The sequence below is a fragment of the Henckelia pumila genome, chromosome 2 (assembly GCF_033568475.1).
Source record: "Henckelia pumila isolate YLH828 chromosome 2, ASM3356847v2, whole genome shotgun sequence".
Taxonomy (NCBI): domain Eukaryota; kingdom Viridiplantae; phylum Streptophyta; class Magnoliopsida; order Lamiales; family Gesneriaceae; genus Henckelia; species Henckelia pumila.
Genome location: NC_133121.1, coordinates 128,183,914 through 128,208,173, shown reverse-complemented (window position 1 = coordinate 128,208,173; position 24,260 = coordinate 128,183,914). Strand labels below are relative to the sequence as shown.

General features: G+C 37.2%; 3 protein-coding genes across 5 annotated transcripts; 1 reads left to right on the top strand and 2 right to left on the bottom strand.

The window, feature by feature from the left end:
- Positions 1–91: 91 nt before the first annotated feature.
- Positions 92–10,991, top strand: LOC140883463 (ATP-dependent DNA helicase At3g02060, chloroplastic). 2 transcript variants are annotated; one of them, XM_073289934.1, is made up of 16 exons: positions 92–362; positions 498–891; positions 1,303–1,528; positions 1,827–2,072; positions 2,319–2,453; positions 3,994–4,118; positions 4,471–4,610; positions 4,704–4,774; positions 5,784–5,945; positions 6,371–6,457; positions 6,591–6,764; positions 6,905–6,949; positions 8,421–8,777; positions 9,307–9,675; positions 9,929–10,113; positions 10,605–10,991. In XM_073289934.1, the coding sequence occupies exons 1-14, from the start codon at positions 143–145 to the stop codon at positions 9,406–9,408; spliced, it is 2,484 nt and encodes an 827-aa protein (XP_073146035.1). In that variant the 5' UTR covers positions 92–142; the 3' UTR covers positions 9,409–9,675; positions 9,929–10,113; positions 10,605–10,991. The 2 variants fall into 2 exon arrangements, with proteins under 2 accessions (XP_073146035.1, XP_073146036.1); XM_073289935.1 differs by having other exon boundaries at positions 9,929–10,128.
- A 120-nt stretch (positions 10,992–11,111) lies between these two features.
- On the bottom strand, positions 11,112–16,498 carry LOC140883464 (long chain acyl-CoA synthetase 4-like). Of its 2 annotated transcripts, none has more exons than XM_073289937.1 (19): positions 16,097–16,498; positions 15,625–15,688; positions 15,400–15,489; positions 14,967–15,023; positions 14,691–14,754; positions 14,477–14,553; positions 14,314–14,353; positions 14,144–14,238; positions 13,803–13,970; positions 13,573–13,683; positions 13,404–13,491; positions 13,060–13,126; positions 12,655–12,730; positions 12,435–12,552; positions 12,100–12,345; positions 11,877–12,016; positions 11,613–11,795; positions 11,340–11,459; positions 11,112–11,240 (listed from the first exon to the last, which is right to left on the bottom strand). In XM_073289937.1, the coding sequence occupies exons 1-19, from the start codon at positions 16,249–16,251 to the stop codon at positions 11,211–11,213; spliced, it is 1,989 nt and encodes a 662-aa protein (XP_073146038.1). In that variant the 5' UTR covers positions 16,252–16,498; the 3' UTR covers positions 11,112–11,210. The 2 variants fall into 2 exon arrangements, with proteins under 2 accessions (XP_073146038.1, XP_073146039.1); XM_073289938.1 differs by having other exon boundaries at positions 14,691–14,739.
- A 6,685-nt stretch (positions 16,499–23,183) lies between these two features.
- LOC140878382 (putative RING-H2 finger protein ATL21A) lies at positions 23,184–23,816 on the bottom strand. The gene has a single exon (XM_073281982.1). It carries the CDS (start codon positions 23,814–23,816, stop codon positions 23,184–23,186), a length of 633 nt encoding a protein of 210 aa, XP_073138083.1.
- Between the last annotated feature and the right edge of the window lie 444 nt (positions 23,817–24,260).

Below are 24,260 nucleotides of genomic sequence, written 5' to 3'. Positions count from 1 at the left end.
TTAATGGGCTTTTTGAGGTGATTGGAATGGACTTATCCATTGCCCAATTGATTTCGAGCCGTTTTCCGTTATCATCATCATCAGAAATCAGGTGGCTGATGTTTTTAGCTACAGATAATAACGAACTTGGCTAGCCACCGTAATGGCGATTGCCGCTTATAGTCAAACAGTGGGAGCATCCGCTTTCCGGTCGAGGAATCGCTCACTGCCGCCGGAGACCTCCATGTTCCATCGCCATCCTAATTGTAGAGTTATCAGCATCTGCGGCTGTTTGCGCTTCACCACTTCAGCTCTGTCTTTGGGATATCTCTGCTATACATCTTCTGGTACAAGAAAGACGATTTCCGTCAAATGTTTTTCAGGTAAGGTGAATGCACTCAGTCCTTCGAATTGGGTTCAATCCAGCATTTGGTCTTTCAACTCCACAGTTGTTTCGATTTCTCTGGCATCTTTGTAATCTGCCCATTTGTCTTAGTTATGTATTTCTGTTCCATCAGAGGGGGGTGACGCCATATCTCTGCTTAACGAGAGGATTCGGCGGGAGCATAGCAAGAGAGATTTCCCGTCGTCCAGGCCATCCGTGGAGTCCGAGGAGGCCGACAAGTACATTCAGCTGGTGAAAGAGCAGCAGCAGAGGGGTTTGAAGAAGCTCAAGGGGAGCAATGCGTATGGGACTGGAGATGCCTTCAGTTACAAGGTCGATCCGCATTCCCTCCATTCTGGAGATTATGTTGTGCACAAGAAAATTGGCATTGGACGATTTGTGGGGGTAAAATATGATGTTCCAAATGGTTCCTTGGACCCAATTGAGTATGTTTACATAGAGTTCGCAGATGGAATGGCCAAGCTTCCTGTTAGGCAGGCATCTCGTGTGCTCTACCGTTACAATTTGTAGGTGTTTCAGATCCCTTTCCCCTCTCTGTTTGTAAATCCTCAATTTAATCTCCCCGCTAAAAAGTTGATTGGCAAGCACTTGTTTCTGATGATTACGTTTGAATTAAATTGCAAAAAATCACATTTGGTGATTCTCAGTTGACTCTTGACTCATTTTGTGTCCTGCCATAGTTAAATGATGCCATAATCTTCTCTAATCTTTACTTTCAAAACGGTACTCAATGCAATTCACTCTTTAGAAGAAAATATTGTTTATTCACGTCACCCTTCCTTGTCCAAAAGTATCCTTTGATATCGCTTGAAAAATTAAGTTAGCAAGTGTTTCCTAGTATCGATGGAATTGGCAATGATAAGGCAAATTTGACCTACCAATTGTTATGCTCTTTTACTTTTTTCCTCTGCTAACAGACCAAGCGAAACCAAAAAACCAAGGACTCTAAGCAAATTGAGCGATACCAGTGCATGGGAAAGGAGAAGGATAAAGGGCAAAGTTGCGGTTCAGAAAATGGTTGTTGACCTGATGGAATTGTACTTGCATAGATTGAAACAGAAGCGGCCTCCCTACCCTAAAAGTTCTTCCATGTCTGAGTTTGCATCTCAGTTTCCATTTGAGCCAACTCCAGACCAAAAACAGGTACTTACTGTATTTTCTTCATCACTTCCAAATTTACTAGTTTTGAATCCATTTAGTAGAGATTTTAGTATTTCTACTCGAGATAATTCCTTCTCAGATGTCTATGCACTTATCCGGTCATTTCTGCTCTAACCGAATCACTACTCTCTAATATTTGGATAATATTTTTATGAAAACCCTCAGTCCCTCATTACTTTGGATCAATTCATTTTTCAACTCAATTAATTTAATATTCACATTTACACTTGTAGATACTATTGTGTAATGTTCATTTATCTCATAATTTATATATTTTTAGGCTTTCATGGACGTGGAGAGGGATTTGACAGAGAGAGAAACCCCCATGGATAGACTGATTTGTGGGGATGTTGGTTTTGGTAAAACTGAAGTTGCAGTGCGTGCCATATTTTGTGTGGTCTCGGCTGGCAAGCAAGCTATGATTTTAGCGCCAACAATAGTGCTTGCCAAACAACATTTTGATGTTATTTCAGAAAGGTTTTCCAGTTATCCTAACATCAAAGTTGGACTCTTAAGTAGGTTTCAGGTATGATCGAGCAGTTTCATTCCTGCTGGTTTTCAATCTACCCCTGGCATGTGATAGTTGACTTTATACCCTATAATCCTTAAATTTTTGCAGTTTTCTGCTTATGTTTCTTCCTAATTTGCCATCCACGTTCATGTTTTATCATACATTCTGCTTCAATTATTCATTTTTGAGTGATCAAAATAATTTTTCGATGAGTCAATAGTAATATTTTGACATATTAATTCTGTCACATTGAACATGCAGACCAAGTTGGAAAAAGAGGCTCATTTAAATATGATTAAACATGGTGATCTAGACATCATTGTCGGTACTCACTCGCTACTGGGAAATCGTGTTGTTTATAGTAACCTTGGGTTGCTTGTTATCGATGAGGAGCAGGTTTGTCTACTTCTAATTCTTTTACAGATATTCATCCACTTGATTCTTCACACTCGTCATTGTGCGTGCCTTCATTCTTCAATGAATTAAATTCCTTTAATTTTATTTTGAGCTGCCAAATGAGTGGAAATCCATTCTGCTAAAGTTTTGCGAGGTTTAGTTTTCATTTTTATGATTGGATGGTCAGCATCCTTAAGCTTGCATTCTGAAGGATTTCTATCTTATTCATATTCATATCCTTTTAAAATTCCTAACATAAATATATGTTTCAGTAACAAGCTACCCTACGCCTGCAGTACCGAGTGTATCTGAACTGGTTCGGAAAAAATTAAGTGAGCATTCAGCTTTCAGCATCTTCTTCAATGGTCAAACATTTACTGAATTACTCAATAAAAATCACTATGGACCAGCTTTCTCAAACTATAAATCAAAGGCGGTTGCCCCTTTCTTAGTTTTAGATGATGGAATAATCAAACCCTGGAGGTCTCCCATATCAAATGCTGTCAAGATTGAATTGATGCAGTGGACCCAACTTTTGGTTTTTGACTATTGAATCTAAACAAAGTAATTATGCGGTTATGCCTGTGACATACTATATTTTTATGAGCTTTTCACTTCAGTACTAGTGCTTTGATAGGAAAAGGAATTTGAATTGTGTATATGATTACTTTAGATTGCCAACTTTATTGATTTAAATTGCCAGTATTTTAAATTCTTGGTAACCGAACCAGATTTCAAAAGCTTAGCTGTTAAGTGGATTTGAATATTTTTTAACAGAACATGGACCTAGTTCAATCCAAAGGTTTGAGACCTATAAATCTCCTGCTTCATATGCTTATCGCTGGACTTATGTGAGTTAAAACCCTTCTAGTAGGAAGTTTAATGCTGCTCGAGGCTGTCTCTCTTAAAAAAAGAATATTTAAGTATTTTTTGGATTCATGTAAAAAACCTCAACTACCAGTGACTATAACTGAGTATTGCCTGAATTTTAAATGGCATGTTCCCAGCAAAAGAACTTCTGTAAACCCAACCTTAGTCATTCTGTAACATTCCTCAATAAAATTCCAAATAATAAAATTCAAACTCGGAAGATGCATCCATCTTCATATCTGTCCCATGAAAGGTAAAATCAACATGTCCAACTCTTTGCTGTTATTTCTACCTAATATTGTGCCATTATATGGATTTCCATATAAGTAATGCATATTCACCATCATCTTTCTCTACATTTGAAAGTCCATTTTTGGTAGTGGGTTTTTTACTTTTTTTAAAAGATAAATTTCATTTGGGTATCTAGGTTTGAATCCCATATACCTCAAAAGACATTAGGTATCTATTGGTATATGGGTAACTCGTATATGAGATTAGCAGGAGAAATGTACACATAATCAAAGTACTTCGTGTAACCAGAAGAAGAGAAAATGTGAAATCTCTATCTTCAAGTAGCCATTGTTTGGTTATAATTTTCACAACTGTTGGATTTCTTCTATTAATTTTTTAAAGCATTACCCACCTGCTTGTATGCAATTTTTGTATCCAGAGATTTGGAGTAAAACAGAAAGAGAGGATTGCCTCATTCAAAAGTTCAGTTGATGTGCTCACGCTTTCGGCAACACCTATTCCGAGAACACTTTATTTAGCATTAACCGGGTTTCGTGATGCCAGGTACTTGTTCAATATGATAGCATGTGATGTCTCCTAATATTTATCTTTTCTATGGGAATGAATGCAGTGCTGGGATAAGAATATGCCACATAAATTTGGGGTAATTAACGGAAGAGTAAGAAACAAGCATTTCTATGAAGTTGAATAATTTGTTTCACCTTATTGCATTATTAACCACTTACATTATACAATAATGATCTTGGGTATCCATTGTTACCGATAGAGAAAATTTAAGCGGCTGCTAGCTTGTTTGGCATCCCTATTTCTCTTGATTGCTCATATATGCCTTTTAGAATTTCATCTTATGTATCAAACTTTTTCACTCCTATCATTTTCTGTTTTCTCACTGCAGTTTAATATCAACACCGCCTCCAGAGAGGGTCCCAATACGAACCCATCTTTTTGCATTCACGAAAGACAAAGTGATAGCCGCTATCAAGTATGAGCTGGACCGTGGTGGCCAGGTTTTTTATGTTTTGCCTCGTATTAAAGGTAGCCTCAATATAGACCTTTCCATGTATTGCATAAGGACATGTCTTCACATAGCACCACAGACATAATCATAAGCTTGTGCACCATTTACAGGGCTTGAAATGGTTATGGAATTTCTGGAAGAACATTTTCCACATATTGAGATAGCAATAGCTCATGGAAAGGTATTCTCCCTTAATTATTTATATTGGGCTCCAGTTACCATCCAAACTTTCTCTTGAGTGTATGACTCACACCTGGGACCAGATGAAGTGTTAAGCAAGAGTTTATGAAATATTTGGATGATGCTGTATCTGGTTAGAGTCGGAACTAACAGTTAGTCCAAAAAAGTTTGTCCTAGTTTTCACATTTTGGTGAGTGTGCATTCACTGTAAATATGTGGTAATGACGATACTTTTACATTGTTGAAGAAAGTGATGCTTAGTGGATCTGATGATTATTGCTGATGGGCATGCTTGGAAGATCTTAGAGAAACCTGGATGATTGAACTTTTTTATAAGAGACTTGAGATAAAATAATATATGATCGTGGTTAAAGTTGCAGTTATAGCCAAACTGACCTTGTCAATCACACTATGCAGACTTGAGACAGAAAAGTTGAGCAAATAATTATGGTTGATACATCACTTTCAGTAATCAATTTGGTTAAAAAGATTTTCTGAGGAGCCAAATTATGTTGTATGAAAGATAATGGGAAGACGTAATGATTTAAGAATTATATTTATTCATTTAGAAGGTATCTGATATAATATCTAAAATGATATGATGGGTGTTATAGGAAGGAGCGGTTTATGTCATGAATGTGAGGTGATTGAAGTTATTTATGATGTAGTAGTAATTACTATAGTCAACATGTGACAAAAGGATTTTTCCTATCAATTTTAGGCATGTCATATTTCACCCTTTTCTGCAATTAGTATTAGATGAAATACCAACATTGTACATCAGTATAAGCTCTGATATTTGTTGTGAGTTGTGACATAGTTTTATTTGATGAGACTATTAACAAGCAGTCGAAATTATGGAGGCAAACCTTCGAGATTTTTTTTTGAAAAACCACAAAGGTGATGTGGCTTTAATGCATGGTTCTGTAATTTGGTTGATAAAATTTACTGGGCTAAAAGTGTCGTGACTTGTTTAACTTTTCTTCATGTAAGTTTTTGTCCCTTTGCAGCAAAACTCAAGACAGCTTGAGGGCACCATGGAAAAGTTTTGCCTTGGACACATTAAGATTTTGATATGCACAAATATAGTTGAAAGTGGACTTGACATTCAAAATGCGAACACCATTATTATCCAGGAAGTTCAGCAATTTGGCCTTGCACAATTGTATCAGGTGTTTTTCACACTCTCTTGAAATTTCAAGCAGGTAGAATTTAGGATGAGGTTGAACGGTTGAAATTGTATTGTGTTGGAGTTTATTTTTTCTACCACAACCAAAGCTACGATGCACCCTTCTATTTCTTCACTTTTGTTCACGTTTTATGTTAATTTTTCACATATTGTGTGTTTAGCCTTTCTTTGGTTCCAGAGCTTAGATGCTCTCACTTTAAACTTCGCTCAATTAACCCTGCGTGATAACTGCTGATTAACACAATGTAGAAGCAACAATGTTTAGTTTCTTGCTAACTCTGACTACTTTCAGTTTCATAGTTTGTTTGCTCTGTATATACTGAACAAAATAATACTCCACTTGTTCATGATATTGTTTCATTTGTAATGTTTTGCATACATACCTTGACAATTCCTTTGATTTTCCAGTTGCGTGGACGGGTGGGCCGAGCAGATAAGGAGGCTCATGCGTTCTTATTTTACCCGGACAAGTCATTGCTTTCTGATCAGGCACTTGTATGTCCATCTTCATGCTTCAGTTAATACCAATGCAACAATACAGTTTTGTCCATCATATCAGTACTTCATCTATATTAATCTGATAGAACACGCTCTTCTATGATATAAAAAATGATTTTTGATGCTTTAGGAAAGGCTTTCTGCACTTGAAGATTGCCGGGATCTTGGTCAAGGTTTTCACCTTGCAGAAAGAGATATGGCAATTAGAGGTTTTGGTAACATCTTTGGTGAACAACAAACCGGGGATGTCGGAAATGTGGGGATTGATCTTTTCTTTGAAATGCTTTTTGAAAGCCTATCCAAGGTTTGTTAAGGCACGCTGTGTCATTTGAAAAAAATCATGTATTTGCACAATTTTATGACGCTTTCTCAAATATCGCAGCTTAATCCATCACTGTTGACTTACTATTTTTCTCCAATTCACAAACTATTTTTGTCCTGCAGGTTGATGAACACCGTGTGGTCCCTGTTTCTTTCCAATCTGTGCAGGTAGTGCTCTCTTTTGACAAGACACTTCAAAACATTACTCTTGCTGTACCATTTAGCAAGTTGTATTGGTGCTAAGCAACCAGAACACTTTTTTCCCTTTGGAAGCTTATTTAATTGTTGTTTAAAAGAAAGGATATTTTTTTCAATCTCTTCTCTCTTGTCATAGGTATACATTCCATTTGCCTTGGGAAGTCAAATTCTTTAATAGTTTGACTCAATTATTAGATTGAATTTAAAATAATTTTAATATCTAAAAAAAATTAAACCAGAATGTTTTTTTTTGGTATTTAATTTAATTGTTTATTTGTATTAAGTAATTAAATCACTCTTCATTTGTATGCTTCAAGAAATATTACAGTACACTTCGAGATAGTCGAGGATGCATTGACGTTTAGTAAGCTTATGATAATCAACACTCCTTTCTTTCACTAGGGACCATTCTGTTAGCATTCATTTTTATATCCTTCATTTGAATTGGCTTCATGCTTTTTCTCCTGCTTACCTTGAGGCCTTCAAGAAGTTGAAGTAAATGAATTCCAGGACAAGAAATTGAAATGTTAATGCCTTTTTTAAAAAAATAAAAATAAAAAATAAAAAATAATAATAATAATAAAATGAAAAATATATGTAGTTTGAAACGATGCTTTACTTTCTTCTCACGTGTGATTGTTTCAGTTTCTTTTTTTTTTTTTTACGAAAACCTTGTAACCTTTATTAATAATATCAAGTAGTATCTCTAGGTGATTGTTTTAGTTTCAGTAGGGCGTGAATACATCAGTTTTTAGGTTCTAGAAGTATGATTTCTCCAATGTGTTTCTTTGTCCGAAGTGTTTCAGAACAATGTAGTGATCGTGTATCCATGAAAGTGATTTTAATCAGTACGTTGCAATTAGTTAATTTGGGCTAATGTTGTATTCATGCAAAAAAATTGGTTATCACACTAGATTGTCACATTATTATCTAAAACATGAAATCATAAATGAAAAAAAGCAAACTGCAATGTTTGATAGTTTATCAACTATTTTAACTTGTTCAAAGGTCAGGATTTTATTCACCATTCCAAGTGACTTGCATCATATTGTTAAATCTCGTAGCAGCTGAGTCGATTAGGAGCATCATATGCAATGTATGGGGAAGGAAGACCTAGAAATGTGTAAAATACCCATGAGCTGAAGTGAATGAGCCCACAGACGATCACATTTTACAGCCAATTTAAATTTTTTAGGGGCCTATTGATTTAGTTTATATTCTGTTTATGTTCTATACATGGTCTACTTTATTCCTTTTCTTTCTTGTAATCTGGTTACCACATGGATAAAAAGAAGTGTTGTCTTAAATGACATTTCTTATGAATTGGAATATTTGTATTTTTTTTTCTGGTATTTGTTTCTGTGTATCTCTTTCAAATGTAGCAGAATATATGACTAACTCTGGGATTCACATTCATTCCCTCATCCTTGACACGATGCAGTTCGACATGAATTTACATCATCATCTCCCTTCAGAATACATCAATTATCTAGAGAATCCTCTGGAAACAGTCAAGGAAGCTGAGAAAGCTGCAGAGAAAGACATGTGGGAGCTCGTTCAGTTTACTGAAAATCTGCGCCGCCAATATGGAAAAGAGCCTTATTCCATGGAAATTCTTTTAAAGAAACTATATGTCAGGAGAATGTCCGCAGATTTGGGAATCACTAATGTATATGCTTCAGGGAAGATGGTCTGCATGAAAACGAACATGAGTGAAAAGGTTTTCGGACTGATAAGAGATTCTATGGTGTCTGAAATACACCGCAATTCTCTTATTTATGAGGATGGATCAATCAAGGTATGCAAATTTTTATTTTTATTTTTTAAAAAAGATATTCACTAATGAAGGATTTCGAAAGAAGTTGAATCCTCAGGATCTCCAGGTGGTTGTACGTGTTTGTGTGAATAGGTTTAGTATCTTCTTGAATCATTACACCATCAATTTTTATAGGAGCAGAATGTCACGGACTTAGTCCTTCTAAGATCACGTACGGCCTTCGCTCGTTGACTTCGCCCCTCGCGAGTACTAGGAAAGCAAACTTTGTTGCGCAAGTGTGTGTAAGTGTTTGTAAGAACACTAGAGAGCTTGGAGAATGCTTTTGTATTGCTTTCAAACTTGGTGGTTTACAAATGAAAATGTATAGTGTACTATATTGTTGCCTGTTGCCAGTTAAACAAGTTAACTCTGTCTAGTTTCCATTTTGAAGTCTTCTTGTGCATTATTTATTTTCCCTTTCACAAAATTCCTTGCATGAGTAACTTGGTGAGAACATCATTAATGACCTACAAATTATGCCTTTTCACATCTTTCATTTCGTGTGGTGTAGGCTGGACTACTTTTGGAACTACCAAGAGAACAATTGCTCAACTGGATCTTCCAGTGCTTTGCTGAACTCTATGCTTCACTACCGGCCCTGATCAAATATTAGCTTTATAATTTTGCATGATCTCATCTTAGGACTAGTGTCACGATATATTCTGTGAGATACTTCAATTTGGTGGATCCCAGAAATGAAACCGAGGACCTATTGCTCTTGCCAAAGCTCAAGTTCGGTGTGCCAAAGATGCTTCGTGTGGTCTTAATTGGCAAACCAGCTATGATTTTAACACCGACAATTGTTCTAGCTTTATGATGTTATTTCAGAATCATGCACCAAAGATCAAAATATCAAAATTGGGACTCTTGTAGGTTTCAGGTATGACTGAGCCATGTTTGCTGATTATGAATCGACTATAGGCATATGATAGTTGACTCTCCCTATTCCCCTTCAACAGCTCCAGATTTCCTATTATTTTTCTTCCTATTTCTATTCAAACTCATATTTTATATTGTATATTTTACATCAACAAATTTTAATATACTTTGCCTGAGCATTTTTCTAAGACACATTTTGTGTGGTCAAATATGTTTTTTGATGAATTAATAGTGATATCCAAACATCTGTACAGTTGGATCTCTCGTCTGTTGGAAAGTGGGTAATTGGAGCCTTCGTAGACAATATCGGAAGCATTGCCATCAACTTTGGAACTAACCTTCTTGACTCGGCCTCGACGAGTTATATTATGCTGTCCAGTTGGCTTCATAGATTGTTTGCTGACCAAGTGTCATACATTCCTGTTCATCTCTAAAAGAGGTTCGCAATGAACGGGTGATATTACATGTGTGCTAATAGTTTTTACAATTTTTTTAAAGAAAAAATATATAAGTTAACTGGTTGGGCCTTGTTTTGTGTAAGAGTTTCGGTTTTACCATTAATTTAAAATACACAATAAGTTTAACTATACATTTGAGAAAATGCAGGTGAAAACTGAAAAGTATTTCAACTTGACTGAATGAAATAGAGCCAATTTTGCTAGTACTTGTTTTTTTGTTTTTTGTTTTTTCATGCAAGTGTGAATGTTTTATCAGTGATCAGTTTACTGCCCTTTAAACAAATAAATTGTTGATTGGAGCAGCCATTAGCTAAGAAAGGAGAGATACGTCTTTGCAAGATTTTTAAAGCTAGCTTTTGGCATTGGATTTTTTGTGATCAATCAGATAAATAAAGGATTGAAGATATGTATCGTTATTCTGTCTGCTTTAACTACTGCATTGCTATATAAGCATTACTAATGTTCATGCTAGGGTCGACTCAGGACAGTGGCGGGCATGGGTACCTGCTTTACACAAGCAGCATGTCATCAGCATCACAGGAAAAATGATGGAGATGCCTATAAAAAAGGCAGAATATTGAGTTAATTATGCTTTGGTAAAAGAGGAAGGGCAATCAGCAAGTATACTGGAGACTCTGATGAAGCCCATTGTTGTTTCTATATTCTTGAGGTTTTTGTACTGATCAGAACTCAATTAGCTTGGACATCTTGATCCTATGCCTCCTATTTTTCATGATCAGCTTGGTAACCCCCTTTTGCTTCTATTATGTCTTCTGCTACTAATCTCTCGAGGAATAGTATACATATGATTGCATATTGAAAGAGGTTAGACAATAACAAGAGAGATGTTAATCTTGACCAGTCATGCTTTGAAGATTCAAGAGTTCATTGTGTTGTTAAACTACTCGAATTCACTCATTTAACAAAATAGCAATATTCTGCATTTACAATGTACAATCATAAAACAAGACACATGAATACCATGCAGACAATAAAAAAACTGAGATTTTCCCCTCCGCGCATTTGCCTTTCTTTTTCTAGTGTTCTTCTTTGTTTGAAAAGAGGGTATTGAAGGTAATCAGATCCTATACATATCTTCGATGACTCTCTGCAATTCAACACCAAGTCAGGGTTCTATGTAAGCCTGTAAGAATAATTTTCTAAAACAACATTTATTTTTCAGAGTATATAGTGCAGAACTAACTACCTGATAATATTTTAAAAATTGGGTCCTCTTCTTCTTGTAAGTTGGCCCTAGAAGATCACGTTCTATGTCAAATGGCATCGGGTCAAGGTGAACAGCTTTGATGAATTCAAACCCCTTTAACTGCCAAACACAAGCAATTAAAATCCTCTCTCTAGTTTCACCACTGATTTTGAGCGTAGAACCAGACATAATGGGCTAAGAATAAACAATTGGACAAAAACATTTTATCGACCAGAAAAGAAGAGAATGAAGCCTCAAATCAGTATCAAATACCTTTTCCTTTTCACCAATACTAGTTAACTCTCCAAGAACATGATTTCTTGCTCTTGGATCCGAGCACATGCCATTCAAATCTATGGTAGCTTCGTTCGCTTGAGCCCATTGTTTAAGAGATTCCAAATTCGGGTTCACAACAGCAACAAGAAATGACTTGTAACTATTCCCGTATATCCATATCTGAAACATGATTTGGACATTGTTGGGAGAAGAACTTGAGCAAGTTAATTGAAAAATGGAGTCCTGAAAGAAAGGACGAACCGCATCAATACTTGGGGGGAGAGAGTAAATGCTCTCCAGTTTCTCAACAGATACATATTCCCCTTGAGAAAGCTTAAAAATATTTTTCTTGCGATCAATAATCTTCATGCTACCGTCTGGTTGCCATTCGCCTATGTCACCTGTAGCAGGCTCAGGGCAAACAATATTACTAAACATAACACATCAAGAAACTTAGCAACAATGTAGTACTTAAATAACATACCAGTATGAAACCAATCACCAACCATCACCTCTCTGGTGAGATCTTCATGTTTGTAGTATCCCGAGAACAAACACTTCCCCCTGATGCATATTTCTCCTCGAGGAGTACTTGAAAGGGCGTCATATTCCATATCAGGAACTGATTCCAGGCATATATCTACCATAGGCAGTGGAGGGCCCACAGTACCAATCATCGCCATTTTATCCGGGTGTGCAGCAAAAGACCCGGCACAGGTTTCAGTTAAACCTACAGCACAGTACATCACATGTATCCATCTTCACTATCAAAGACATAAGATTTAGGCCACATAAATTTAGTTTTAGTATGCTATCAACCATATCCCTGAAGAACATGAGCACATGTCACGACACGGAGGAAGGTTTCCACACTGTGAGAAAGAGGCGCTGCTCCAGATAAGATGAGCCGTAAATTCCCACCTAAACCTTCGTTCACCTAAAATTTACAACTCAATGGGTCGTCGACACTTGGGATCACATTCAAATTAGTCTGAAAAACTTAAGAACCATAAGCTGGCAACAGCTGTTAATTCATCACCTTGTCGAAAATAATTTTGTCAAAAATTGGCGCTGCTTCCACATGTTTATAGCCTTTATGCATGTTACGCAGTTTGCTGCAACATCGAAGTACACCATCATCAATACATGAAAGAAATATTTTTAAGGAATCAAACCTTTGACTTCATCTATAATCGTCCCTACAAGCAAATTTTAATATGTTTTTCATATGTTTGTCAGATGGATGGAGTAAATGACCATATAATACTATAACACACATATTCGTATCATATGTTTCCAGCATTTTGATTCTTACATAACCAACATCCTAGAACCTAGATAATTTTTTGCCATTTCTGAAGTTTAAGAGTGCATCACGAATAGAATACAGCACAAGGCAACCTGATTCACACTAGGAAGCATCATTATTAATTTTGATTCTTACTAGGAATAAGCAATATTAAAGAGTGCATGTTTGACGACCCCGGCTGCAGAGATCTTCTCAATCAAACCTGAAAAACAGTAAAACTTGCCAATATAAACACAAGACAACCTGATTCACACATCATCTGCAGAAACTTGTTTTTGGACTAAGCACTTTAACAGGCATTTGCAGTGTCACGCGTTGGGAAAAGTTCAGACTTCAGACTACACTAAGTTGTTCTGAATTTGAAAGTGTAATTTGAGGTTGGAGGTGGAGTGGATGGAAGTTGGCGAATTTTTAATATCAATGTGAACACATTAAGGGACCTTTTTACCAATTGCAAGTGAAGCATAGTTCACAAAAACCTGAATATATTCTGTCCAACACACGAGGAACAGCACAGAATACTGTTGGTTTAAGCTCTTTGATATCGTCAAGCAAACACTTAATATCCTGAAAACCATTCATAACGATTGAGTCAATGTTTACAAAATTTAAATCTTAGGAATCTGAAATCTATTATCTTACACATACTTTGTGCCAAAATCCAATTGCAGCGCCTTTCGATATGAACAACTCTTCAGTTACCCGATCAAATATATGTGCCAGAGGGAGAAAAGAAAAATATACGTCTGTCTCGCAAAACTGTGATTGAGAGAGACACATTTAATGCATTCTTATTTTTCAATTAAAGGGGTGAAAAAGAGGCTGATTCTAGCAGCTCGGTTAGGCACAAAGAGTATATGAAGACAATATGAATTCACCTCTTGATTCATGCTCTCCAAATGGTTATTTACTCCAAATATAACTGAAAGAATGTTCTCGTTGGAAATCACGACTCCCTTTGGATCACCTGTTGTCCCACTTGTGTACATTATTGTACAAATATCTGTTTTCTTCTTGGTGGGAATGTCAAATCGCTTGTCAATTCCCTGGAATATAATTTAAGGATAATACAATAATATTAACTACCCGGTTATGCATGGAAATGCTGCAATTCAACACAAATGTATATGCTGCGCAAATCCCACAAGGAGGGAAGAGGGAAATTAGACAGACACAAATTTTAATAATAGTCTCATTTTAGTTGAAAGAATCAGCATACCAGAAGTAAAAATTCATTCCAAGAATACATTTTGATGCCAAAGTTTCCAGCTTCCTTCTTTTGTTGTGGGCTGATCTTTCCAAAGCTTACAATTGCTATAGCAATGAATTAGTGACTTAAAAGGATTATTGTTTGATTTACCTATAATAAAATCCTGAAAAGCAACTTACTCTTCAAGTATTTTTCAGTGCTAGGAAATGTTTTCAGTACCTGCATTTTTTGTTAAAAGCGGTCAGATAACTGAAGCAGTTGGTGCATCAAGTTTCTGAATATAAGAGGTTGAAAATAAAAAAAACAGTTTCCTGATGATCAATATTGCAATAAAATCATTACCTCAGAAATTTTGTTTTCCTCCACAAAAACAATAGAAATCTCAGCATGGCTAATAATATATTCCACTGCTCCAGCACCTAAAACCATGAATGTAATACAGTGTTCAAAAGCCAAATTCCCATTACGGTTGTGGAAATGATGTATATGTAAATATTTCACCATGCCTAACAAATTCTTAGTCTGTATGGTGAACGGAGACTACTCAGGAACTTACCAAGAGTATCGTACAAGGGAACACAGTACAGACCATAAGCATTGCAAGCCTGCAAAAGATATACCTACTATTATATTATTCCCCCATTAAGGAATCACTCATTATGCAAGCATCAAACGGGTCATATATTCAATATTCCATACATAAAAAAGGAGAATATTGATTAAATGGTGGAAATGAAACACACAGAAAATTTATGGCTTGGACGGTCAACAATCATAACCGTCCGATACAAATAATATTCAAATTTTAGTCCTACAAATAAGCTTCAATAACCTGCATAGTTATAACCCAGTTTGAGCAGTTTGCTCCGTAGATCCCACACCTATCACCCTGTACAAAATAGAATAATCAATAAACAAACACACGCATTATGAATTTATGATCGATAGGTTCGTCTCAATTTGCGTTGAAGTTTTAATTTAATTGTGCGGAAAGGAACATCAACACATATAAAAGGAGTTGAATCAAACATGTGAAACAAAAATGAGTTAGTTATAAAGAATAGATTCCATCAAAAAGATTGAGTGGTGCATCAAAAGGCATGGGACAAACCAGTCCACATATCAATAAAACATGCCGAACTTGGAGTATTATTAGCTCAATCTACATATCAAACACGCATGGCACAAACCAGCCTACATATCAAAACTTCGTTTTATGTCTTAAAGAGCATCTACCTGTTGAAGTTGAAGCCTGAAAATCTTACCTGCATGGAACCACAAGAACAAATGGAGGCTCCAATTTTAAGAACTAAGTCATAAACTTCTTGATAAGTGAACCACACATACGAACCTGCCTGCAAGTACTCAAAATTCAAAAACGAACAAAAAAAGTACATTAGCCCGTGTTTGCCCCACCTCTTCAGCATCACCAATGCCCCTGGACAAAAATATAAAATAGAAGATATAGAAGCATTAAAATATTTTCATACCTTCCCTGTCACCATGTCCCGCTCACCAAGCATTGCATTATTGGGAAATTTTTTCACAGACCGACTGCAAATGAGGTCACAAAAACTTATGAGTATATCAACATTCTGCGCTTGATCAGTGCACAAAGGAAACACTAGTCCAATTCCCAAGCAGAGAGATCCCTTGCCAATCACGTATATTCTCCTTCAAAACTGAGATATAGACAAAAATGCACACCAACATCCAAACATCTGCTTGCAAACAATTTACATTCACAGGTGTCCAATGAACTGAAAATGGATTGCAATGCAAGCGAAGTAGCAGAGTCATCTAACACGGCATGCTTGGATATCAAGCAAAAACGGAGAGAAAGTGCATAAAAAACTTTCTTCTCTCGTTTCATATTTGGAAATTAGCATTTTTTTTTTCCTTCTTGTTTTCGATTTTCAAGAAAGTATCAATCGCACAAGAAAAAGATTAAAATTTCATTACCAGAAAATATCCCAACAACTATCAAGTTCTTGAGGGAGAGGAAAGAATCCATCTTTAGCAAGCACATTTCTATAAACTGGCCCAATTGATGGCTTCCCATCTTTGCCTTCCTTTGCCTTCTCAATCTCTACAATGAACTTGTCTGTTTCCGCCATCAATACACTGTTTCAAAAAAAGAACGTCTGGTAGTAATTAAGAATTGAAATTGGCCATCTTATCTTATCTTATAAAAACCCCTGAATCAAAATCTCTTGCTCAGAAGTTTTAAAATTCTTGGTGACCAAATCTACCAGTCTCTTCTTCGTTAACCGACTACCTAACGCTGACTACTTATTTTACTTCTATACAGAACTATTGGAAAAAGGCATGACGTTTGGGTTTCTGCATGGAATTTCTGTTTATGGACTCGTATAATTAAATTAATAGTTGGTAACCTGTATTTTTTGAAAAACAAGACAATATAATATAATATGTAATCAAAATTAAATAATAGTTGATTTATAGAAAATATTTAACAGAAGTAGTTAGCTATTTTCCACTGATTGAATACCTACTTCGTGAGTCTCGAGCTTGAACGAAGATTGATAGAAATTAGTTTTTTTAAAAAAATGAGATTGATAGAATGATATTGAATTAAGTGATTTTCTAGGCATTAATATCACGGCTCACGCATTATATGTGTCTCACTGTTGAGTTCATGCTAGCACAATAGTAGTATTTTACTGTAAGATCTAATGATCCAAAATTGATTTGAACATGTGAGGCCTATGAAAATATGTGGACCCACGAAATTAAAATTGGACCATTGAATGTAGCGTACAGTATGTCAGATAGATTTGATATTGATTTCTTCCAAAAAAAAATTATTGATTATAAATGGTACCATCCGGCCTTGGCTCGAGCAGAATTTTTTTCAAGTAGCGGGGATAATTTATAATAATTGGGTTTTGAACACGAAACCCCAACTTGGATCATATTAATTTTGTCCGTAAAAAATATGTTAAAAAGTGTTCAGTTGTCTAAATTCATAAATCGAACCATGCTGACATAATGGCGAGGGAACAAGAAACTTACGACAAATGAGTGTTCGACTAGTTAACAATTATTTACTAAATTGGTAGTAGACTATGGACATGAGACTCCCACCTTGACCCGTACAATTCATGTAAAAAATAATAATAACCAAAAAAAATAAAAAATAAAAAATTGACCCCTTCACCTTTGGGAAGGCTTGTGGCACTTGGCTAACAAAAATTCCCATGTTAAGAATTAGAGAAATGATAAACGGATAAAACAGAAGGAAACGTCCAACTGAGGTTTCAAGTAGAATCAATGGGTAAACATTATATTATATGTACATAAAGCTTAATTGATTAGATGCATTTCCTCTAAAATTTCCATTTCCTTTTTATGTTAAAGTTAACTACAAGTACAACTAACTAATACATCTTACATCATGTCATGACCACTAATTCTAATATAGAAATTAAATTATTTAATCTCTCGTATAAAAATCATTCCAAAACTATTCTTTCAATGAGAAGAAAAATAATATAATAAATCATCTGAAACTAAAAAAATATATATCATGATTCAACATCAAGAAGGGCTGTTCTGCAAACAGGGCAGGTGATGTTTTTCCTTAACCACAATTCAATGCATTGAGCATGGAAACAATGCCCACATTTTTCTGTCCTCCTTACAATATCTTCAGGAATATATAACTCGAGGCATATTGGACAGGCATGAGAATCAGGCCCTGGATTTGTTCTGCTTTCACAAAGAACCACCATTTCTGTGCAGATATTGATTTCAGAGTCGTCCATTCTGTTATGGATTATGCCGAAATGATCATGACGATAATAATAATTGCGGAATAAAACAATCAACAAGAACACCAAGATTTACGTGGTTCACCCAATATAGGCTACGTCCACGGAGCTGCTGCAATATTTATGACCGGAGAAATATTACAAGTGTATACAAAACACTATATCTCTCACTATCCCACTCGCCGAGTATTACCGAGAAATAATTCTCTAACTCACACAAGAAAGAACACTCAAGAAACTCTTTGTTTCTTTTCCTCACTTGCTATTTGCTTCTCTCGAATTTGGGATGATAGAAACAGAGAATGGGGAGCTCTATTTATAGAGCTCCCAAACCGTGTGAATTAAATGCATCACCTCCCCACTTCCCAACTACTAGCTCCTATCTGTCAACCTCCACCAATTAGCTGCCACCTAACAAATCTCCCACTTGAAGACTTGATTTCAATCATGACTTCACACAATCAATGCAGCAACTCATGTTTTCTCTTTCATACTTGCAGTCCGACTGAAGTCGAGCATAACTTCAGTTTGTCAGTGGTCACCGCCTTTGTGAACATATCAGCTGGATTTTTACTTCCAGGAATCTTCTCAAGCATCAAGATTCCATCTTCCAGAACAGATCTGATGAAATGGTACCGAACCTGTATATGTTTCGTCCTAGCATGATAAACAGGATTCTTTGCCAAATGAATAGCACTCTGACTGTCACAATGTAATGTGCTATCCTCAAGCTTCTGACCCAATTCCTCAAGGAATGATCTCAACCATATCATCTCCTTGCTAGCTTCTGTCACTGCAACATACTCAGATTCAGTGGTCGAAAGTGCAACAATCTTTTGCAACTTGGACACCCAGCTTACTGCCGTACCACCTAATGTGAACACATATCCAGTAGTACTCTTCCTGCCGTCTAAGTCACCACCCATGTCGGAATCTACAAAACCCTGTAAGCCTGAATTTGACTTTCTGAAGCACAGAGATGAACTAACAGTACCTTTCAAATATCTGAGAATCCACTTCACTGCTTCCCAATGTTGTTTCCCTGGATTGCTCATAAACCTGCTCACAACTCCCACTGCATGTGCTATGTCTGATCTGGTGCACACCATTGCATACATGAGGCTTCCGACAGCAGATGCATAAGGAACCTTATTCATATAAGCATGCTCCTGCTCCGTCGATGGTGATTGGGCTTTGGTTAGTTTGAAATGACTAGCCAAAGGAGTACTCACAGGTTTAGCTTCATCCATGTTGAATCTGCTAAGCACCTTTTTCACGTACTCTGCCTGAGATAGCTTCAAGACTCCGTTCACCCTATCTCTCAAGATCCTCATACCAAGAATTTGTTTTGCAGCTCCCAAATCCTTCATATCAAATTCTTTTGATAACTCTCTCTTGAGCTTATCAATCTCCTCCAGACACGCTCCTGCTATTAACATGTCATCCACATATAGCAGTAGAATGATATATGAACCATCAATCTTCTTCACATAACAACAGTGATCTGCCTGGCACCTCAGGAAACCGTTGTTATTCATGAATCCGTCAAACTTCTTGTACCACTGTCTTGGAGCTTGTTTGAGACCGTACAAGCTCTTCTGAAGTTTGCATACCATTTTCTCCTTCCCTCGTACTTCAAATCCCTGTGGCTGCTTCATATAAATTTCTTCATCCAAATCACCATGAAGAAACGCCGTCTTTACATCCAACTGCTCCAGATGTAAATCTTCCTTAGCCACTAGTCCAAGTACTGTTCTGATAGTGGTTAACTTAACCACTGGAGAGAAAATCTCGGTGTAATCAACTCCTTCTCTTTGTTGAAAGCCTTTTACAACAAGTCTTGCTTTGTACCGTTTGCTGCCATCAACTTCTTCTTTGATCCGGTACACCCACTTGTTGTGTAATTCTTTCTTGCCTTCCGGAAGTTTCGTCAACTTCCAAGTATGATTGGATGACAGTGAATCCAACTCATCTTCCATGGCTAACTCCCACTTGGTTGAATCATCATTTTGCATTGCTTCTTCAAAGGTTTCCGGTTCACCTTTATCAGTCAGCAAAATATAGTGAAGTGCAGGGGAGTATTTCTGAGGTGGTCTGATTGTTCTCGACGATCTCCTGAGTTCAATCACCGGAGTTCGTGGATCAGCTTCTTGTGCAGTTTCTTCTTCATGGTTACTATCCTCCGACTCATTCATAGGAATATCTATCAATGGCACTTCATTTGACTTCTGGACTTCAGGACATTTATCTCCTGCTGCAATGTCTGACTTGTCCTTGTACAAAACTTGTTCATTGAAAATGACATCTCTGCTCCGAACGATCTTTCGATTTTGGTCATCCCAGAACCGATAACCAAACTCATTATCTCCATAACCAATAAAGAAACACTTCTTTGATTTCGGATCAAGTTTCGTTCTGTTGGTTGAATCGATGTGAATATATGAGAGACAACCAAACACTTTCAAGAACGAAAGGTTTACTCCTTTGCCGCTCCAGACCTCCTCTGGTATTCTGCAATCAAGTGGTACCGAAGGTCCTCTGTTGATCAGATAAGCTGCAGTGTTAACTGCATCAGCCCAGAATGATTTTGGCAGTCCAGCGTGCAATCTCATGCTCCTGGCACGTTCATTCAGGGTTCTGTTCATTCTTTCAGCCACACCATTCTGTTGAGGAGTACCAGGAATGGTTTTCTTCATCTTGATCCCGTTCTGTGCACAATATTTCTTGAATTCAAAATCTTCATATTCTCCACCATTATCAGACCGTAAACACTTCACTTTCAAGTTGGTCTCATTTTCCACCATGACTTTCCACCTCTTAAAGGTCTCGTAAACATCAGATTTATTTTTCAGAAAATAAACCCAAACCTTCCTGCTCGAATCGTCGATGAATGTGACGTAGTATCTTGAGCCTCCAAGGGATGTCACAGGAGATGGCCCCCACACGTCAGTATGAACCAGCTCCAACTTTGCTGCTTTCGGTTCTCTACCGCTTTTCGAAAAGCTCACTCTTTTCTGCTTTCCAAGAACACAACTTTCACACAGTTTGTGTTCGACATTTTTTAACTCCGGTAGTTTCCCTTTTGACATCAGCATCTTCATTCCTTTCTCACTCATATGTCCAAGTCTACAGTGCCATAGACTTGAGTTAGCTCCAGCATCCACAACTGCTAACATGTCTCTGCAACTGGAAGTCATGTAGAGGGTTCCAGTTTTCGTTCCTCGAGCAACAATCATGGCTCCTTTGCTCACTTTCCAAGAGCCGTCACCAAAGGTCACTTTATGGCCTTCGTCATCGAGTTGTCCCACTGAGATCAGATTTCGGGTCAACTTTGGTACATGCCTCACTTTGTTGAGCTTCCAGATGGATCCGTTTGACATTTTCAAACTGATATCACCCATACCAGCTATTTCCAACGGTTTTCCATCAGCCAGGAAAACTTTTCCGTAATTACCAACAATGTAATTACTGAATACCTCACGATCACCGGTGGTATGAAATGAAGCTCCTGAATCCATAACCCAAGAATCAACCGGACTTTCCATGGATAGTACTAAGGCATCATGTACATCCTCAGTAACAGCATTTGCATTATTCTTGGGTGATCTGCAGTCCTTTTTCATGTGACCAGTTTCACCACAGCTCCAGCACTTCAATTTCTTTTCGAAGGTATTTTTGTCTTTTCCAGTTCTTGATTTGGATCTGCCACGCCATCTGTTAGAATTCTTTTCAGCACTTCTGCCCCTACTTCTGTTTTCGAGATTTAGGGCAGATCTCGATGATGTTGCTTCTCCCGAATCCCTCCTGCGAACTTCTTCACCAAGGATTCGATCTCTGACATCGTTGAATTGTAACTTTCCCTTTCCAGCAGAATTGCTAACCGCTGCCCGCATCGGCTCCCAAACATTTGGTAAAGACGCCAAAAGAATAAGTGCACGAATCTCATCATCAAACTTGATATCAACCGATGTTAGCTGGGAAACAATCGTGTTGAATTCATTGATGTGTGCCGCCACCGAAGCACCTTCCTCCATCTTCAAGTTGAATAATTTTTTCATGAGGAACACTTTATTATTTGCAGATGGCTTCTCGTACATGTCCGACAAAATGGACATCATCTCCTCCGTGGTTTTTGCCTCCGCCACGTTGTGTGCCACGTTCTTTGTTAGGGTCAATCGTATTACCCCTAACACTTGTCGGTCAAGAAGCTCCCACTCATCATCCTCCATTTTTTCTGGTTTCTCCCCGGATAGAGGTTGATGTAGCTTCTTGCTATACAGATAATCTTTAATCTGTAACCGCCAGAACGTGAAATCTGTACCGTCGAACTTATTGATTCCCGGTCCCGATCCGTCATTTCCGACCATCGCTTCACCTGCCTTAATAAAATTTCAAAAAATCTTTTCTGATGTGGAAGATCAGACAAGGCTGCAACCACAGAGCATACTCAGAATTTTAAGAATATTTTCACCAAGGCTCCCGAACACCGTAACAGCTTTGATACCAGTTGTTATGGATTATGCCGAAATGATCATGACGATAATAATAATTGCGGAATAAAACAATCAACAAGAACACCAAGATTTACGTGGTTCACCCAATATAGGCTACGTCCACGGAGCTGCTGCAATATTTATGACCGGAGAAATATTACAAGTGTATACAAAACACTATATCTCTCACTATCCCACTCGCCGAGTATTACCGAGAAATAATTCTCTAACTCACACAAGAAAGAACACTCAAGAAACTCTTTGTTTCTTTTCCTCACTTGCTATTTGCTTCTCTCGAATTTGGGATGATAGAAACAGAGAATGGGGAGCTCTATTTATAGAGCTCCCAAACCGTGTGAATTAAATGCATCACCTCCCCACTTCCCAACTACTAGCTCCTATCTGTCAACCTCCACCAATTAGCTGCCACCTAACACATTCCTCCTTGTCGCGGTGCTGAAGTGGTGGCTGAGGCAGGATTTGGTGGCTGCTCCGACGTCAAGGAGTCGGAATTTACCTCGTTTCTGCCTACCCTTTTTCCCAGGCACAGTAAAAAGATTATAAAGATAATGGCAAAGCCTATCATGGATGGAATGAACATAGGTGACGCAGCATACCGCGCCTGCCATGATCTATCTCTAGAATAATCTGTTATTTAGTTAGGATTCATTAATCAGAATATCTTTGAATCTTGAAATTTGGAGGAAAAAAAAAATAAAGAGGATGAAAGTCATGTTTCTTAATGAACTAAAAACGGGATTTTCAAATTTCACCTGAAGCTGGAATACCATACTGCTTACAAGATTTGCAAAGAGGGACATTCCAGGTCAACTGGATTTCATCAAAAAGTTCATAATAATCATAATCAACAGGGATCGATGAGCTGACGATTGGCTTGCATCCATACCTTTCTTCAAAGTACTCAGCTGAGTTTTTGTCTGTTGCTATAGTTGCATTTGTCGAGTTACTTAGGCAGCGGATGACATCATGGCTTAGATCTCTGTATGCAGATTCTCCAGGACATGTATAAAACGTGTAGTTTACATAATTAATAGCCTCTAAAGGATAGTATGAAAAATTGGTCATAAGCCTTCTTGCCAGGCAGTTTTGAGGGTCGGTGAGGGAGATTTTTCGTGCGTAGTAACTAATATAACTTACATAAAAATCACCAGAGGCAGGAAGATTTATCATGGTACGACCATCATCAGTGCATTTTAGGTTGATGAAATTTGGACAGTTTTTCGGGGGTTGATCAGATTCGAGTTTGAAAGGGTAGGTGATGGAAACTAAGTACTTTCCACAATTTGAAGTTGGACATGAATCCTTGGAATGTATTGTTGCAGGGAAAGTGAAGAAGAAAAGAGAGAGGAGAATTGGATGGATTTTTCCATCCATTTTGCATGATAGAGAGAACGGTTTGACAGGCCGGCCAAATATGTAGAAAAAATGGGATTGGAATTTGGACTATATCAAAGTTTACAAAGTAAAAGACAATTTCAATGAGACAAATGTCCTCTAAATGATTCATTTCATTTGGAATTTGAAAAGATTGATTGAATTTTTATTCAGTAAATCCATTCATTCTGCATGCAAAAGGAAACATATAACTTGAAAAGCAAACTCCATTCCCATCCTATTTCCTTGTATAAATTAGTCACTATCAGCTGTATATAGTTTCATTCCGTAAAAGTACTCAAAAATTAAATAAAAGATTTAAGTATGAAGCAGGATAGGATGGATAAACAATTTCAAAATCTAAAATATCAGACTGTTATCATTCAACATCAGAAAGAGTTGTTCTGCAAACAGGACATGTGATGTTTTTTCTTAACCACAATT

Bases quoted from the DNA above. Each gene is read 5' to 3' on its own strand.
- LOC140883463 (XM_073289934.1), top strand. From the start codon at position 143: ATGGCGATTGCCGCTTATAGTCAAACAGTGGGAGCATCCGCTTTCCGG. The intron at 4,119-4,470 runs GTACTTGTTCAA...TTCTCACTGCAG, and splicing joins ACCGGGTTTCGTGATGCCAG to TTTAATATCAACACCGCCTC. The intron at 4,775-5,783 runs GTATTCTCCCTT...GTCCCTTTGCAG, and splicing joins TAGCAATAGCTCATGGAAAG to CAAAACTCAAGACAGCTTGA.
- LOC140883464 (XM_073289937.1), bottom strand. From the start codon at position 16,251: ATGGCGGAAACAGACAAGTTCATTGTAGAGATTGAGAAGGCAAAGGAA. The intron at 12,731-13,059 runs GTAAGAATCAAA...TCGATGTTGCAG, and splicing joins TTTAATATTGCTTATTCCTA to CAAACTGCGTAACATGCATA. The intron at 12,017-12,099 runs GTATGTTATTTA...AGCCTGCTACAG, and splicing joins TGGTGATTGGTTTCATACTG to GTGACATAGGCGAATGGCAA.
- LOC140878382 (XM_073281982.1), bottom strand. From the start codon at position 23,816: ATGGATGGAAAAATCCATCCAATTCTCCTCTCTCTTTTCTTCTTCACT.